The sequence below is a fragment of the Phaseolus vulgaris genome, chromosome 3 (genome assembly GCF_051622355.1).
Source record: "Phaseolus vulgaris cultivar YP4 chromosome 3, ASM5162235v1, whole genome shotgun sequence".
Lineage (NCBI taxonomy): Eukaryota > Viridiplantae > Streptophyta > Magnoliopsida > Fabales > Fabaceae > Phaseolus > Phaseolus vulgaris.
The window spans coordinates 35,365,602-35,382,062 of record NC_143500.1 but is presented as its reverse complement, the minus strand read 5'-3'; the positions used below and the strand labels follow the sequence as shown (position 1 = coordinate 35,382,062).

Here is a 16,461-nt window from a genome sequence, read left to right as displayed (position 1 = left end):
TAATATTGGAAGGTAGGACTCGAAATCAAGATTTTTGAGTTTTTTCTTTTAATTATTATTTAAATATTTTTTATTTTCTATGTGAATTATTAAATTTTATGTGAATTATTATTTCATTTGCTTTTAGAACAAAAATATTTAAAACAAATCAGTTTATTTTAAAATCAATTTCTAAGTAAGTTAAAGACCATGTTTGTTTTTATTTTGGAAATTTGGAAATTAACTTTTTTTTAATAAATTTTACAAAAATGTTTATTTCAAAATGTCATTATTTTTCTAAATTTTAATATGGACACAATAATTTTAAGGAATCATTTTAAAAATAAGTTTCGAAACTATTCATTGATGGGATTTGTAACGATTTAAAAAAAAAAAAAAGATTACTTTTACAATAAATTACATTCAAGTTTCGTAATTCTATATTCGCTATGTGTAATAATACTACGCTGTATGTCATTTTTTTAGCAAATATTTATTTTGATTCAATGTTTTGTGATATGAGAGAAGTGGTCATAATGTTAAATTGAAGAGAATATTAATTAATAGTAATGTTGTGATATGAGAGAATATTTAAGGAGGTATAATTTTAGGGATAGATATTCGAAATGGTTTCGTGATAATTCAATTTTTTACGAGATATTTATTAATTTGACAATTAAGTATTAATTAATGGTTCAGGTTATCTCGGATATATAGTTAATATATAAGAAAAGTATAAACAGGTGTGAAGTTATATACTATTGATTACTTATTTTATTACTTTAATTATACATCACCACCTATTTAAGGTCACAATGTATCTCATCATCAAGTTTCTAGAAGATAATCTTGATACAATAAAAGAAAACAGGTCCACAACTAGAAGGAGACATATTGACACATTTGTACAAAATCATTTTGAATTGTATATTTATGGCATGCTTTTTCCTTTTTCTATAATTTAAATTTATGACTTTTCTTTAATTTTGACGTTCTTGCATAAAAAAAAAATTGAAAATTTATTTGGTATTTTTTTATTGACAAAAAATTAATAAATAAATTTAGAGTGTTTAGGGATGTTTAACTTTTATAGAAAGATATTGTTACATATGCATGATGTATTCATTTCTCTACATATTTTCTGTTATTACATTTTCTCACTCACCAAGAGTCTCCAAAACAACTACATCCTCTGCGTAACTTTTTTAGCATCCCTTTACTGCATGAGAATTCTCCTTCTTCATTGTCTTCCCAATTCTTCCAATCTTGTGTTTATAGATCATAGCATTTTGCTTGTCCAAGCTCAACGATTTGATTAGCACTCAAGATCTCTATGGAACTAGGCAGCCCCTCGTTCCATTTTCCTTCTTAAACCCTCATTCCATAGCAAGTCATGTATACTTATTTTCTCACCTCCAAAACATGATAAGAAATAACTTTCCCAACATTGATGCATACATTAGTAGCCATTAAAATCATTCTTAACCAAGATACATAGATAAATCACACACAAAATACCTTCCCCAATCAACACGAAAAATATTAACTTTAGCAAAATACCTTAAAACTAGCAGGGAAAAACATAATATCCTAAAGAGACAAGTCATTCAAGATATTTCACTACAAGAAATTGCCCATTTACATACCGATTATTACACATGGATCCGAATCTGTATGTAAAGTGAGTATTACATACGGATATTTACATATAGATTTAATTCAGTATGTAAATATGTAAATAGACATTACATACGAATTTTTCCACATGTAAAAATAAAAGTGATTACATACGAATTTTTTCGCATGTAAAAATAAAAGTGACTATATACGATTTTTTTGGTATATAAAAATAAAAATGATTACATATGAATTTTTTCAAATTACATACGAATTTTTCTGAATCTAAGCCAAAAGTAATTCAATATGTAAATAGACATTACACACAAATTTTTTAGTAAGTAAAGTATTACATACAGAATAATTTTAATAACTGTAATAATAATAATATTGATATTAGTGATAATATTAATAATTATTATAATAATATTAACAATAGTTAATAATATAATATTTATATTATCAATAATTTTTATATTATCAATAATAATAATAATAAGTATATTAAAAATCATAATATGATAAAAGAACTTATTTGGTGTAGTGGTTAAAGTTTTTTTTTTAACATTCCAAGAACTTGGCTTCGAATTTGAAGTTTTTTTTAATTTAATTTGTTGAATACATTTTTATTTCTAATTATAATTTTTAAATTATATATATTTATATTTAATATTATATTTATTTTCTAATTTTAATTTAAATCTATAAAATATGTGAAAGTTGTTTATTTTTAAACAAAAATAACTCATTTCATTATTAAAAGAATTTAATAGGCAAGGATAAATTTGTAAAGTAACATTTAACAATTTAAAAAAAAAAAATTCCCTCACAACCATCACATTACTCACAAACTCTCATAAACTTTCCTCACACATTCATTCTAACATAATTCAATCCAAACGCTCTCACTTTCTTCACACTTTCCTCTAACATCTTCACACATCCATTCCCTCAAATCTCCACACATTCACTCCCTCAAATCTCCACACATTCACTCCCTCAAATCTCCACACATTCCCTCCCCAATCAAAACACACAGAAAAAATTCCATCTTTCATATTTCTTTAAAGTTATGGTTGGCTACCATTATTGACTTTTGAATTTGGTTTGTTGAGTTGCTAAATATATCTTATTTTGTTTCCTACATCCAAATTTTTTTGCTATCACTGTTACAACGAGGATGACGAGTATTTTTAAAAAAAAAACAAAGGAGTGACCATAGTTTATTAAGAAACACGAGGGGACGTTGAGTTCAGAGTCAAAGGCTAGATACGTTGGGTCAATAATGACAAGTAACTAAATTACAAATTGAAAAAAAAATGCAAAGAGAAAAAGTGAAATGCAACATACAAAAAGAAAGCGAAATAAAAAAAATCAAACTTTTAAAGATGGTGAAAAAACAATCATCATTGTTTTAAACACTTTTTTTTATCAGAAAAATTAAAATGAATTAAAAGAATATTTCAGGAGTATTCTAAACATAAATTTGGGATGGAAAAACATTCAAAAGGAAAGGGGTATGTTATTTAATCACATGCCAAATATTTGGCTTTTTACTTTTCGCAAATTGTCACAAATGCTTCTTCAAGTCATCAATCACATTGCACTTTGACTTTTTTTAAAAAAAATAAGAATATTCTCTTTACAGATTCTTCTAAAATTTGATCCACCCAAAATTTTTATGAATAAAAATATAAAACACAACTTAGTTTATTTTATAGCATGTCACTCTCCTTAAAAATAAGTTCAAATACAAGTTAAAAAGGTTTTCTTAAAAAAATATTGAAAATATAATTTCTATGAAAAAAAATCTCAAAAGCATTTATAACATGTATTCGAGCAAACATAATTAGAAAGTTTATAACTTCTTTTTTACACAAGAAGGTGTATAACTTAATTATAAAGTTTATGACTTCCATTTCTTGACAAAAGTAGCCAATGTCATTAAAACAAGAAACGAAGTTTTTCATTGCACGTGTTAGCATCATGAAAGATAGTCAACGGAGTAGTATTGTTATAAATAAATAAACAATTAAAAGAGAATTGTTATTCCTTGTGGTCCCATTTACTTCATTATATTAGTCAACTCTCTAAAAATAGATTTAAGAGGAGGAACTTTTTAAAGTATGATTCCGAGACTGGGAAACGATAAAGACTTTTTTTTTTCTTCTGGGTTTCTTATATTTATACATCCATTATTTAATAGTAACACATTTTAATAATAAGAGAGCATTTTATATTTTATTAACTAAGGATGGAAAAGGTAAAAAAAATATAAAATTAAAAACTAAGTCTACCAAAAGGCGTTAATGAAATATTTTTTATACCAAAGTTTATTGGGAAATACGTAAATAAAAATTGAAAAATACTTTGAGTAGTATGAAAATATGCAAAACAGCAAACAAGCAATAAAAAAATTAATGTTATTTTCGAGAAAATTATACTTTTCAAAGGTAGATAGCCGCTGTACAAGGGGGTCCATCAAAAGATAATTAGAAAATTCTTATACCCATTTTTTTTAAGAAAAAGGAACTAGAGAATCCTTGTACAAATTTCAAGCTGTTGAATTCATGCTGTCACTGACAATTCCTAGAATAGAAAAAAAAAAACATTTCAACAATAATCATTATAATACAACATTTTAATAATTTTTCACATAATTTAATTATATATTTAAAACTGTTATACAGGGTTATAGTATATTTTTTTGTTTCAAAAACACAGTTATAAATGGAAGAAAGATCTCGTGGCTCTATTCCCTATCTAGCACCATTTACATTTTTATTTTCCTATCTAACACCCTTTTGTTTTTATTTCCCTATCTAGCACCATTTTATTTTTATTTCCCTATCTAGCACCCTTTTGTTTTTATTTCCCTATCTAGCACTCTTTTATTTTTTATTTTCCTATCTAGCACCATTTTAAAAATAAATAAATAAATAATAAATTATTATTTTTTTAATAATTTTAATTTTGAATGCATTAAAAAATAAATATTTTTAATGTTTAAAATAATTAGAAATATAATTAATGAATAAATAAATGAGTTTTTACAAAATAAAAATAAAAAAGTAATAAATTAAAAATATTTAGTTTAAAATTATTTTTTTACAAATGTTACACTTATTTTATTTGTTGTTGTTTTTATTTTCTAGACTTATTTATTTTTGCATTTTTTTCTTCTCATTTTTAAGCATTAAGTGTAATATTTGTATTAGTTTTTTTTAGAATTTTGCATTTAGGTAAACATTTCAATATTATTTATGTGTCCACTATTAATTAATACTAATTGACTTTGATTTTTTTTATAAATATGTCCTGTATTTTTTACTTGAAATTAACATGATTACATCATCAATAATAATCAAAATAAATAGTAATTTATGTTTATAGATTTAACTTTTATGTTGTTGTAAAGTTTAATTTTTTATTTTCTTCATTTAAAAAAAATAATTTTAAACTAAACATTTTTAATTTATTACTTTTTTTATTTTTATTTTGTAAAAACTCATTTATTTATTCATTAATTATATTTCTAATTATTTTAAACATTAAAAATATTTATTTTTTAATGCATTCAGTGTAGCATTAAGTGTAGCATTTGCATTAGTTTTTTTTTTAGACTTTTGCATTTAGGGTAGACACTTCAATATTATTTATGTGTTCACTATTAATTAATACTAATTGACTTTGGTTTTTTTATAATTATGTCCTGTATTTTTTACTTGAAATTAACATGATTATATCATTAATAATAATAAAAATAAATACTAATTTATGTTTATAGATTCAACTTTTATGTTGTTGTATAGTTTAATTTTTTATTTTCTTCATTTAAAAAAAAAATTAAACTAAACATTTTTAATTTATTACTTTTTTATTTTTATTTTGTAAAAACTCATTAATTATATTTCTAATTATTTTAAACATTAAAAATATTTATTTTTTAATGCATTCAAAATTAAAATTATTAAAAATAATAATAATTTATTATTTATTTATTTATTTTTAAAATGGTGCTAGATAGGGAAATAAAAAATAAAAGAGTGCTAGATAGGAAAATAAAAACAAAAGGGTGCTGGATAGGGAAATAAAAACAAAAGGGTGCTAGATAGGGAAATAAACATGTAAATGGTGCTAGATAGGGAATTGAGCCAGATCTCGTGGGTGTTTCTACATTTTTTAAGAAAATAAAATTAATAATTATAATTACATAAAAGTAATAAATAATTTGTTATATGGTTAAAATATAGCACAATTTTAGTATTTGTACTGGTATACCGAACAGTCAATGTCGCGGCTCGATTTTCACAACGAACCGACCGAATGATACATGTCCATGCAGGACGATCGACACCCTCGGTCCATTAACGCTCAATCAGGGTCCGTAAAAGTAAACCAGAATTAGGTAATATACTTCTAAGCATGACCCATCTCACTAATCTGATCCAAAACCTATTAAAATAATATAAATAGCGCATATTTCAAGAAAAATGTATGTCATTAAATACGGTACTCCGACATCCGAATGTCGAACACTCTTTGCTGCAAGTATCCCCTTTCAACATTCTCTAGAAGACTGAGCAACCGAGACCTAAAGGAGCATTAAGAAGACAAAAAGAGTAAGTTGAAGCGTGAGTCGACTGACCGGTAGGAAAGAGGAAGACAAAGTCATTCAATAGTTCTCTAGGTCTCATTTTCCTAACAGGAACAATATTTAAACAATTTATTTTTATATTTTAATTTTAAAATATAAGTAAAAGACGGGGTTTAAAATGGAAGAAAAACGATGGATATCATGAGAAAGATATGTATTAATAATTTGTTGGAGGCCGGTAAACTCTTTAGTAATTAATGACTTTGCTTCATAAGCAGTTATTCCGTTACATTCTCAATTTACATGAGCTATATAAAATGACATTAAAATTCAATTTACAGGTAAGTACACTGAAATTCAAATTGAACTTCAAACTTTGACCACTAACAAGAATGATATTCCAAACTAGAAGTATAAGCATTTGGGTCATGCATAGCTTCTCAGGACCTTCTTCATCTGAGAGTGACCATTTTAGGACCAATTCACCAAGCTACATGCATAAATGACAGGGTACAGATTGAACTAACTGATGTTTCTTGTTACATTCATTCACAAAATCATGCTTCTACAACAGGTGTTTCTTCCAGAGTAGAACTAACTGATGCAATTCCTTCGGTAACATCTGATTCTTGTGTCTGTTCTGTCTCAACATTAAGAACCTTTTCTCTGAGCTTCGTTTCAAGTTCTTCTAATGCACTATATTTCTCAGCTAGGAAACTCTTTAGGGCATCCTTACCGCGGAAATTCTGTTCGTTATAGTAATACATTGCACCAGCCTTTAAGATTAGTTTGTGTTGTACACTTAAATCTATAATCTCTGTTTCTTTACATATCCCCTTGCCAAATTCAAGCTCAAATTCAGCAGTTTTAAACGGAGGGGCAAGCTTGTTCTTCACAACCTTGACAAGAATCTGGCTTCCTAAAATCTGCACAAATAAAATTAACAGTTGTGGTTTACAAAAACAAAAATAATTCTAATAATTTAAATAAAATTATATATTAATACCAATAAAAAGGGACGTCGATGACTCCCAAACCAAAATCAAAATTAAAAAAAAAATATATGAAGAGATCTAATTCGTCCTTTCTAAGTGAAATTTGAAATTCTTCATTTTTAAGAGATCTAATTACTCATAAAATCCTTAAGTTTCAATTTCTTTTAAATCCGTTATCGAAACAACATAATTTGTTGTAAAGTATTTCAAATTCTTCATACAAATAAACTACCCTCTTAAAATTCTCCGTTCAAACACACTATAAATGTAGGTACTGCATAGATGATTAAAATACCAAAAATGGTAATGTCGTCAACAAATAGCATGCTTACTCAAAACAAAACAAAAACAGTATGTGTCACAACCAGTTTTGCCAAAAGAACTGGATTGATGATGACAAATGACTTCACCACAAAATTTACAACCGTCTCGACCTAATAATGCTAATATATTTTCTCTTGAGGAGTGCTGGCAACACACTCCCTAGTACATTCTTTATAATACACCCTAACACGTTCCTTTTAACACAATCTCTTTACTATTAGTTAAAATTTATTGGAAATTACGAAATCATGAGTGGAATTCATTAGCTATGAAGTGGGTCTCATAAAATTATGTAATTTTCAATCAATTTCAATTAATAAGAGTGTGTTAGAGCATTTCTGTTTTTCTTTTTAAATTTAACTTCATACTAAACACCAACATCTACTTTGCTGCAGGATGTGGAAACATTCACTATTAACCATAAATAAGCAAGCAACTTCAATTAATTTACATCTCCTGTTTTATAGGGCATGGACAGAACTGCTATTTATCAAGATTGCAATAAGTTCACTGAATTCAAAAGCTTTACACCTACACCACTCACGTCCAAAGTATATCAAGAAATGAAAGTAACTTGGAACATAAATTTAAAGAGAAAGCCTATTTCAGAACAGAATATTGTTGATTCCATCAAACTGAACCAGATTTTATTTTTTTGAAACAAACACTTGAACAGGATACTACAGCAGGAAGTACGGCAGAAAAAAAATCAGTATATGATTACCTCTTCACCCTTCTTGACAAAACCTGTTCTCTTGATATTTAGACGCACAGAAGCATAGAATTTCAATGCATTACCACCACAAGTAACTTCCGTAGGCCCACTAAATCCCCCAAAAGTTGAAATCTTTGACCTCACCTGGGGGAACATACACAACAGAATTCCTGTTACTAAAAGACAGACACATCCCCAAGGTAATTTGTTGAACAAAGTACTTCCACTTCCACCCAAAAGAAAATGTATACATTACACACACAGAAGATAATATTCCTACAGAATACACAAACAGTAAAAGATAACACCAACCAAGTCATTTAACATTCCTTTGGATAAAAAACCATATAAAAAAACACATCGAATATAGCAAGCAACACTCCATCATAAGTTTAAAAATAGGTCCATTGGTATATGTCTGACCGATGTATGACCAGTACATAATTAATATTTCAATAAATTCAAATAATTTGGAAAGCCAAAGAACATACATAGCTAGATAATCTTTTTGAGAGCTCCTCTACTCGAAAATAAAACTCCATATTTACTCACAGAAGCTATGGCTCTGATATTTACCCCAGCAATGAACCCTAACTATGCTGTTCCTTGATATAATTTATAACAGTGCTAGTAACATACACTCTACCATACTCTCCTATTGTCAAAATTCATTGAAAACAACTAAATAATGAGTGAATTAATCAAAATAAGGATGGAGGGAGACCCAAACGTTTTGTGATTTCTAACAAATTTCAATTAATAATAGGGGCATGCTGCTAGCACATCTACATTTATTATTATTTTCTTTGTAATCTGAAAAAAATAGACTGATGAAGTTCCAGCAATTAATAGCTTTTGGTATTTAAGATTCAGGTGAATTTATACACTAATTTTTACACGCATGCAGCTTTTACATGCATAAAAAAAGACAGTGAATTGACTCTGAACATTACACTAAGCAGAAGACAGAAGCAGGACAAAGTCAGAGAGGTTGAAAAGTTTAATAAAGTCAACAACAATAGAATATATGAATTATGATAGTGGAACATTGCTCAGCATAAGTCAAGAAAATAAATCATAGACCAAACATCAAATTAGGACCGGACAGGCTAACCCAAACAGAAGTTTCACGTACACACTAACTTGCTCAGGTTCAAACTGAAACATATTCATAATCTGACCAAAGTAAAATTGACAACATAGCTGCCGTTTTGGTTGTTGGTTCTGCAAAAATAGGTGTTAGATTAGATACACAAGTAACTAAGTTTTACGTAGCAATTTGGGGTGCAATACTAATTTTACGGAGTTATTGAAGTTATAAAGTATTTTAAGAGTCAGGGGAGCATACATACTTAATAACCAACTGGTAAGAGGTTTTGTTATGAGGAGTTTTACAATCCTGGTCAAAGGCTTTGTTGTACATGTTTTATGGTATCATTGGTACCTTAGTAATGAAAGCTCTGGGTTGCCTATCAAAAACAAATTGACAACATAGCTGATAACAATTTAGCCGATACCTGATTTATAAAAATTAATATACTTTGAGAAAGTGTCAAGGCATGGCTCAATTTTCGAAGTGCCTGACTCATTAACCTAGCCTGCATTGCCATGTGAGCATCACCCATTTCACCATCAAGCTCACCTTTAGGAACAAGTGCAGCCACCTATCATATAAAAACTGCAAAAAGTTAGTTGACACTGGATGTGCATTTAAACAAATAAAACAAGATTTGAATGACGTAGTATGAACCATATGGAAGAAAAAACTATACAAGAGGGAGAAATACAGAGAAAGTTCAAAGAGGAACACTAAATTTTGCTCATTCTTTCCATTGGAAAATCAAACTCAACTAGTCTACAAATGAGGGTTTAAGAGGACAAAATCCAAAATATTAAAAATAACAATTTTATTTAAGAGCTTCTAAAATTTGGCTGAGTCAATGTGATAAATACCCAAGCACGTGTGAAACTTACTCTCAAAAGCTAGCTATTAAGGGGGAAAACAAAACCCTTAAATAATCCACTTCACTCAACTCTCTTAGTTGGTTAGAATCATTCACAGGTAGCCCTTTCTGAGACATTGACAACCAGCTCTAATATCAATTTGTAAGTACCCAAGAACTTGGAGAACCCACCCTCAGAAGCTAACTACTAAGAGAGGAGAATCAAACACTTATATACTCCACCGAACATCCCATACTACTCGAAGTAGGACTTAGGCACCCCACAATACCCAAGTTCCTATCACAATGCTAAAAAATGCTTCCATTCCAGAACAATTCCAGTTTCCACATCAAATATCTCACCCTCCCCTGAACTTATATTATAACCAATCACACTGATTTCTACATAATACAAGAAGCCGGAGATATCTCTAGGTGACAAGCATCACCAAAAGCAAGATTTATGTACAGGGATCTACCTACACAGAAAATAGAATACTTACACCAATAAATAAGTTTTATAGGATGAGTAGTTTACAATGACTAGATCTAATTCAAGGGTGATTGGATACAATCAGTTTCCTACAATAAGTTATTAGATGGTGGTGAAAGTATGCCACTTGATACACTGGTTTAGTGAATCTAATAACAGATTAATATAATAGTAGAATCAACACTTACCATATAATCGTAAGCAAGTTACAACGGAAACAGGGAAAGTATTGACAGAAACAAAAGAAAATGTGCTTCAAACTTACACTGTCGACAACAATTACATCAACTGAACCACTACGGATTAAGGTATCCACAAGACTAAGTGCCTGTTCACCACAATCGGGTTGGGAGAACAGCAAATTCGCTGTGTTCACACCAATAGACTCTGCAAGTGTCTTATCAAGGGCATGCTCAGCATCAACAAAGACACAATAACCTGTATGAAACAACCATATCAATTTCCAGATAAACCAGCTACAAAATTCTAAACAAGTAAATCATAAAATTGTGTGGGTAGGCCTCCTCAACTTCATTATTAATTTATTGAAATTATAGTTACAATTAAACTAATGGAATGGAAGAACACATCTGAAACCGGGAAAACTACTAGCACCAAATTTAGACTGTGAGAAACCAAATTAGATTTACAGCTGGGAAACTGCTAGCACTAGCAGTGTAGCACCTAAAATTTGTAGGCAGGGTATTGATATTGAAGCAGGGATTTTAGACAACAAGAAATCATGTATAGAATCAGACATCAAATTTGCCGTTTCCAAAAAGTAATAGTCAAAGGGTGTTCTAAGAACCAAAGTTAGACATTCTTTAAGAAATCACAAGGAAAAAAACAGCACAATTATCACTATCAAACATAAAGAGCAGGGCCCGGAGATTAAATCATCTGAGTCTGTAGCAACCATAATTATGATTAAGTCATGGTAACATCTATAGAAGTTAGAAGTCTAAATCCATTACAACCAAAAGACATAGACATTTCAATTATAAGTGCTGAAGTATTATATGAAGATAACCTCCGAGCTTCTGTGCTTCTGCAATCACATGTAAAGCAAGAGTTGTTTTTCCAGAAGCCTCTGGACCATATATTTCCACAACACGTCCCTATGGACACAAATTGGGGGAAAACGGAAAACTGTCATCAGTATCCAGCAGTTAGTGTATTAAAAACGGTTCAGTCTATTCACATAAAACAAATAAGCAAGAAACCTCTTCATGCAAGGATCAAAGCATACCTTCGGAAGACCACCAATTCCTAGTGCTATATCAAGACCAAAAGAACCTGTAGACACAACAGGCACATTTTTTGGTGAGACAGAACGACCAAGCCACATGATGGATCCCTTTCCAAATGCAGAAGTGATTTGATCAAGAGCTTGTTGAAGTGCCAGCTCTTTCTTGGACATGTTTTCTTCACCAGAGTCACTTCCATCAGATTTAGAGCGCCTTCTACCTTTAGGTATATAGAAATGGAAAATGTTGTCAACTTCAAATCTGTTCAAACTTCAAACATTAGAGATAATAGGAAACTAGAGGAGAATGATCTGAAACACTACATTATTTTCTATAAATTGCAACTTATATCAGTATGACATTAATGGATGAGATAGACATGAACAGACTCTGGTACGATATGAACTCTCCAAATAAGAAAACAGAGATACTGCCACCATTCAGGAGTCCTAGTTCGCTTTCTTTTCAAACTTGCTTCTTTCCTCCACCCCTCTTCCCTCTTTTTAATACTCCAATTTTCTGTTTAACCATCCAATCAATCCCCTTCTTGCTTACCTTCTCATCCTGTCCTGTTACTTTTCATGCAACCTTCCTCAAACCCAAGTTACTCAACTATCATATAGTGCATTTTCATGTTGTACCTTAGTCACAGTAGTAGGACGCCTAACATAAAGGCTAAATGAAATAAATACTGCTCCAAGAAAAAGTAGAGACTCCTAAATGATCCATGCTTACTATTACACGAATCCATAAAAAAAAAAACGCAACGAACAAGTATAAACTTTTGTTTTGGTTTGATTCCGCACATGAATACAAAAACTTAGATGTATAAACTATAAAGAACATAAACAATTCCTTGTCAAGCATCATTCTGAGGATTCACCAAAAGCACAATGAGCTTAACTGGACTTACCAAGCCCAACGCATATCATGATTATTATAATTTATTTACCCTATAAGCCTTGTAAGAAGATTACCCCAACAATAAAGACTAAGTTTCAACAATTACATGCAATTATTAGCCTTATCTCTATTGTTAGTTAAAATAAATCTTACTATATAGTCTTATCTATAAATCAGTTAGTATTAGTCTTATCTCTATGGCTACTTAAAATAAATTTTATTATAAATCAATTAGTCTGTTGTAACTGATTCTTATATATAACCTATAACCAATGCTACGCCATGAGAATGAATAATAATATTTGAAACAGTATTTTTTTTCATCTATGTATCTTTTGTTTCTTTCTTGGTCTTTGAATATGGCATGCCATGAATTTTACATGATATCAAAGATCTTGAATTGAAGATTTCTATTGCACTCTTATTGTCTTCCCCTAATACTACCATTGTTTCCATTCTTCCATGGCTTTGACAATTCTTCAACCCTAGATGAATCGCTCAATCCCCACAGTCCATATTATGTACATCCAAACCAAATGAGAATCCATCGATCTCTCTTGTTTCTCCTCTTCTTGATCCCACAAATTACAAATCGTGGTCTAGATCAATGACCACTGCATTCAATGCAAAGAATAAGTTGGAATTTGTTGATGATTCTTTGCTGCAACCAATACCTAATCATGCTCTTCATGCAGCATGGAAATGTTCCAATAATATGGTGGTCTTGTGGTTGATACACTCAGTATCACCTTCAATCAGAGAAAGTATAATGAGGTTGGATAAAGTTGTTGATATTTGGAAAGGCCTGAAATCAAGATATTCACAAAGAGGTCTATTGAGAATCTCAAAATTACAGCAAGTTATTTCTGTCAAATATGGTGATGTTACAGAGTATCATACAAAATTAAGGGTGATATGGGATGAATTAGAATCATATAGACCAGATACAATATGTAGTTGTGTTAAAAAATGTTCATGTAATGCTCTTGCAACTGTGAAACAAAGGAAGGTACAAGACCAAGTTACACAATTCTTGAGAAGATTGAATTATCAGTATAATAATGTAAGGTCTGCTATACTAATGATGGACCCTCTTCCCTCAATTAACAAAGTTTTTTCATACGCTACTTAAAAAGAAAGACAATTCAATGGAACTACAGCCACATCTCAGGAAGCACAGAATTCATAATTGAAATTAACTTCACAACAATATCAAACTCTAATGAATTTACTGCAACAGACATCTACAGGATCTTCTTCCTCTACGCAAAGTGCTCATATTAATCAACTTGGTATTCTTCCTAAAACAAATTATGTTCTAGGAATATTTTACCTGTTGTTTGCACCATAAACAATGATTCTAATCCCAATACTTGGCTTCTTGAATTGGGGGCTACTGACCATATTGCATATTTTCTTGACTTATATAGTGAATATAGACAAATTTCACCCATTATTGTTAGCCTCCCTCCCCAATGGAGAACAATAGATTGCTAAATATTCTAGCATACGTTTCAGAGTTTCTAGTTCTGACTGATGTGTTATATCTACCAAATTTCAAATTCAATTTGATCTTTATTTCCAAATTAATTAATTCCATATATTACATGATCATAAATATTTTCTTACTACTGTTGATGATCATACTAGATTTGTTTGGGTTTTCCCAATGTCTTCTAAAGCTGAAACACAATCTCTTTTACAAGGATTTGTTAATTCTGTTGAAAGACAATTTGATACAAAAAAAGTCAAAACAATTCGATCAGATAATGGTGTGGAATTTATCATGAGTTATTTTTTTTCAATCTACTGATACTATACGTCAAACCACTTGTGTTGAAACCCCTCAACAGAATGGCATTGTTGAAAGGAAACATAAACATTTACTCAATGTAACTTGAGCTCTCTTATTTCAGTCTAACATTCCCAACCTTTTTTGGTTGTGTGCTTTACTTCATGCAACTAACTTAATAAACCTTATTCCCACACCTTTTCTAAAAAATGTGTCCCCATATCAAAAGCTCTATTCTTAATTATACGATGTTACTTTACTTTGAGTGTTTGGGTACCTTTTTTAAACTAGCACTCTTAGTACTCGCAGGAGGAAGTTGGATCATAGAACTTTACCATGCGTGTTTCTAGGGTTCAGGTCTCACAAGAAAAGTTATATTGTGTACAATCTTCACACACAAACCATTGAAGTCTCTCGAAATGTTATTTTTTATGAGAATTGTTTTCCCTTTTCCACTATCAACGTTAATGGTCTAACCACCCTTGCTTACCCTTTCAGCACTACTCACAACCCACGGGCTTTCTCTTCACTTACGGACTCTCCTCCCCTTATTTCTTCTAAACATTCCCTCAGAAAATCTAACAGAATCCGAACTAGACCTCTTAAATACAATGATAATCAAACTACTTTCGCTTCAGCTACCATGATTAATCCTCTAGATACCAAATATCCTATTTCTTCTATGATTTCGTATAACAAAGTTTCTTCACATTATCACAACTTTATTCTTAATGTTTTGAAACTGTATTCTTTTCTCTGTATATCTTTTGTTTCTTTATCGATCTTTGAATGTGGTATTCCATGAATTTTACACCAATGACAGTTAATACTAAAATTTGAAAAAGAATGTGATAATCTATTTTCAGTATAAATAAACTCCTGCAACTGATTAACTTCTGGATTCAGATAAAGGGAAGGGAAGAAAGCAAGAGAGCTTCGGCAAACCTTTAGATGAAAAGCTCAAAATATGAGAAGTGCTAAATAATCCCAGCTCAAAGCCCTGCAAATGAAAGCAAGAACTGATTATGCAGGAAAATCAGCATCAATCAGAAACGTACGAAGAAGATGCAAAAAGTGAGGGAAACGATTGGTTAAATGCATATTCATGACCATGACTGACAAAACGGCCAATGCTTTTTCCTTTTCCTTACCTTTTGTTAGAGGGCAAATATTCCTCTGACTTCGGTCCCCATGAATGCACGTATTACTTTAAAAGTACATAATTAACTAAAGAAATTAAAACGTGACAGACAAGGTCATCAGAATCATAAAATGATAATAATGCATAAAACAGAAGAGAGCACCGTAATATGCCTTTGGTGACAAAAATTATGAAAAACAACTGATCAAAGTGCATAAACAAAACCATGTGACAGCATACAAAAGAGGAAAAAAAACGCGTAGAAACGAACCTTAGGGACGAATAGCGAGCGTGTGAGAAAGGAAATGTTACGAAGCAGACTCGCCATAGAAGCAACTTTCGGAGGTTCAAAGAAAGAGAAGAATTCCAATGAAAGTGTAATGGGACATCATGAACACGACACTGATACTAACACTAAGACTAATACTAATGTTTTCTTTTCCATAAATAATGGGGTGCGGAAAGATATTTGTTGGGATGGAGGAAGTACCACTCCTTCTAATTTTCCTAGATGTATGTGAATGGACTTTAAAAAGTTGAGATGAGCCAATTACTTTTTGCATCTCATGCTTATTCCTGCACCTCTTCAGAGAATTGGAAATATGTTATTAATTATCTAATTTAGAAAAAAATTGCATTATGTAAAATATATTTGAATTATGTATTCTATAATATATTTTTATTTTAAAATTATGTGATTTGAAATGCCAGTAGT

At 30.2% G+C, this 16,461-nt stretch overlaps 1 protein-coding gene across 2 annotated transcripts; it reads right to left on the bottom strand.

Moving 5' to 3' along the window:
* Nucleotides 1-6,390: 6,390 nt before the first annotated feature.
* On the bottom strand, nucleotides 6,391-16,200 carry LOC137807218 (DNA repair protein recA homolog 3, mitochondrial). 2 transcript variants are annotated; one of them, XM_090300720.1, is made up of 8 exons: nucleotides 16,018-16,193; nucleotides 15,557-15,605; nucleotides 11,913-12,136; nucleotides 11,694-11,781; nucleotides 10,929-11,101; nucleotides 9,745-9,891; nucleotides 8,237-8,371; nucleotides 6,391-7,119 (listed from the first exon to the last, which is right to left on the bottom strand). In XM_090300720.1, exons 1-8 carry the CDS (start codon nucleotides 16,072-16,074, stop codon nucleotides 6,751-6,753), a joined length of 1,242 nt encoding a protein of 413 aa, XP_090156846.1. In that variant the 5' UTR covers nucleotides 16,075-16,193; the 3' UTR covers nucleotides 6,391-6,750. The 2 variants fall into 2 exon arrangements, with proteins under 2 accessions (XP_090156846.1, XP_090156847.1); XM_090300721.1 differs by lacking the exon at nucleotides 6,391-7,119 and adding an exon at nucleotides 9,363-9,451 and having other exon boundaries at nucleotides 8,250-8,371; nucleotides 16,018-16,200.
* Nucleotides 16,201-16,461: the final 261 nt, after the last annotated feature.

What these genes read in the sequence shown, in the direction of transcription:
- LOC137807218 (XM_090300720.1), bottom strand. Translation starts at nt 16,074, where the DNA reads ATGGCGAGTCTGCTTCGTAACATTTCCTTTCTCACACGCTCGCTATTC. An exon ending in GCTCGCTATTCGTCCCTAAG is followed by an intron (nt 15,606 to 16,017) that starts GTTCGTTTCTAC and finishes TTTCATTTGCAG; the next exon opens with GGCTTTGAGCTGGGATTATT. An exon ending in TCATATTTTGAGCTTTTCAT is followed by an intron (nt 12,137 to 15,556) that starts CTAAAGGTTTGC and finishes ATTTCTATATAC; the next exon opens with CTAAAGGTAGAAGGCGCTCT.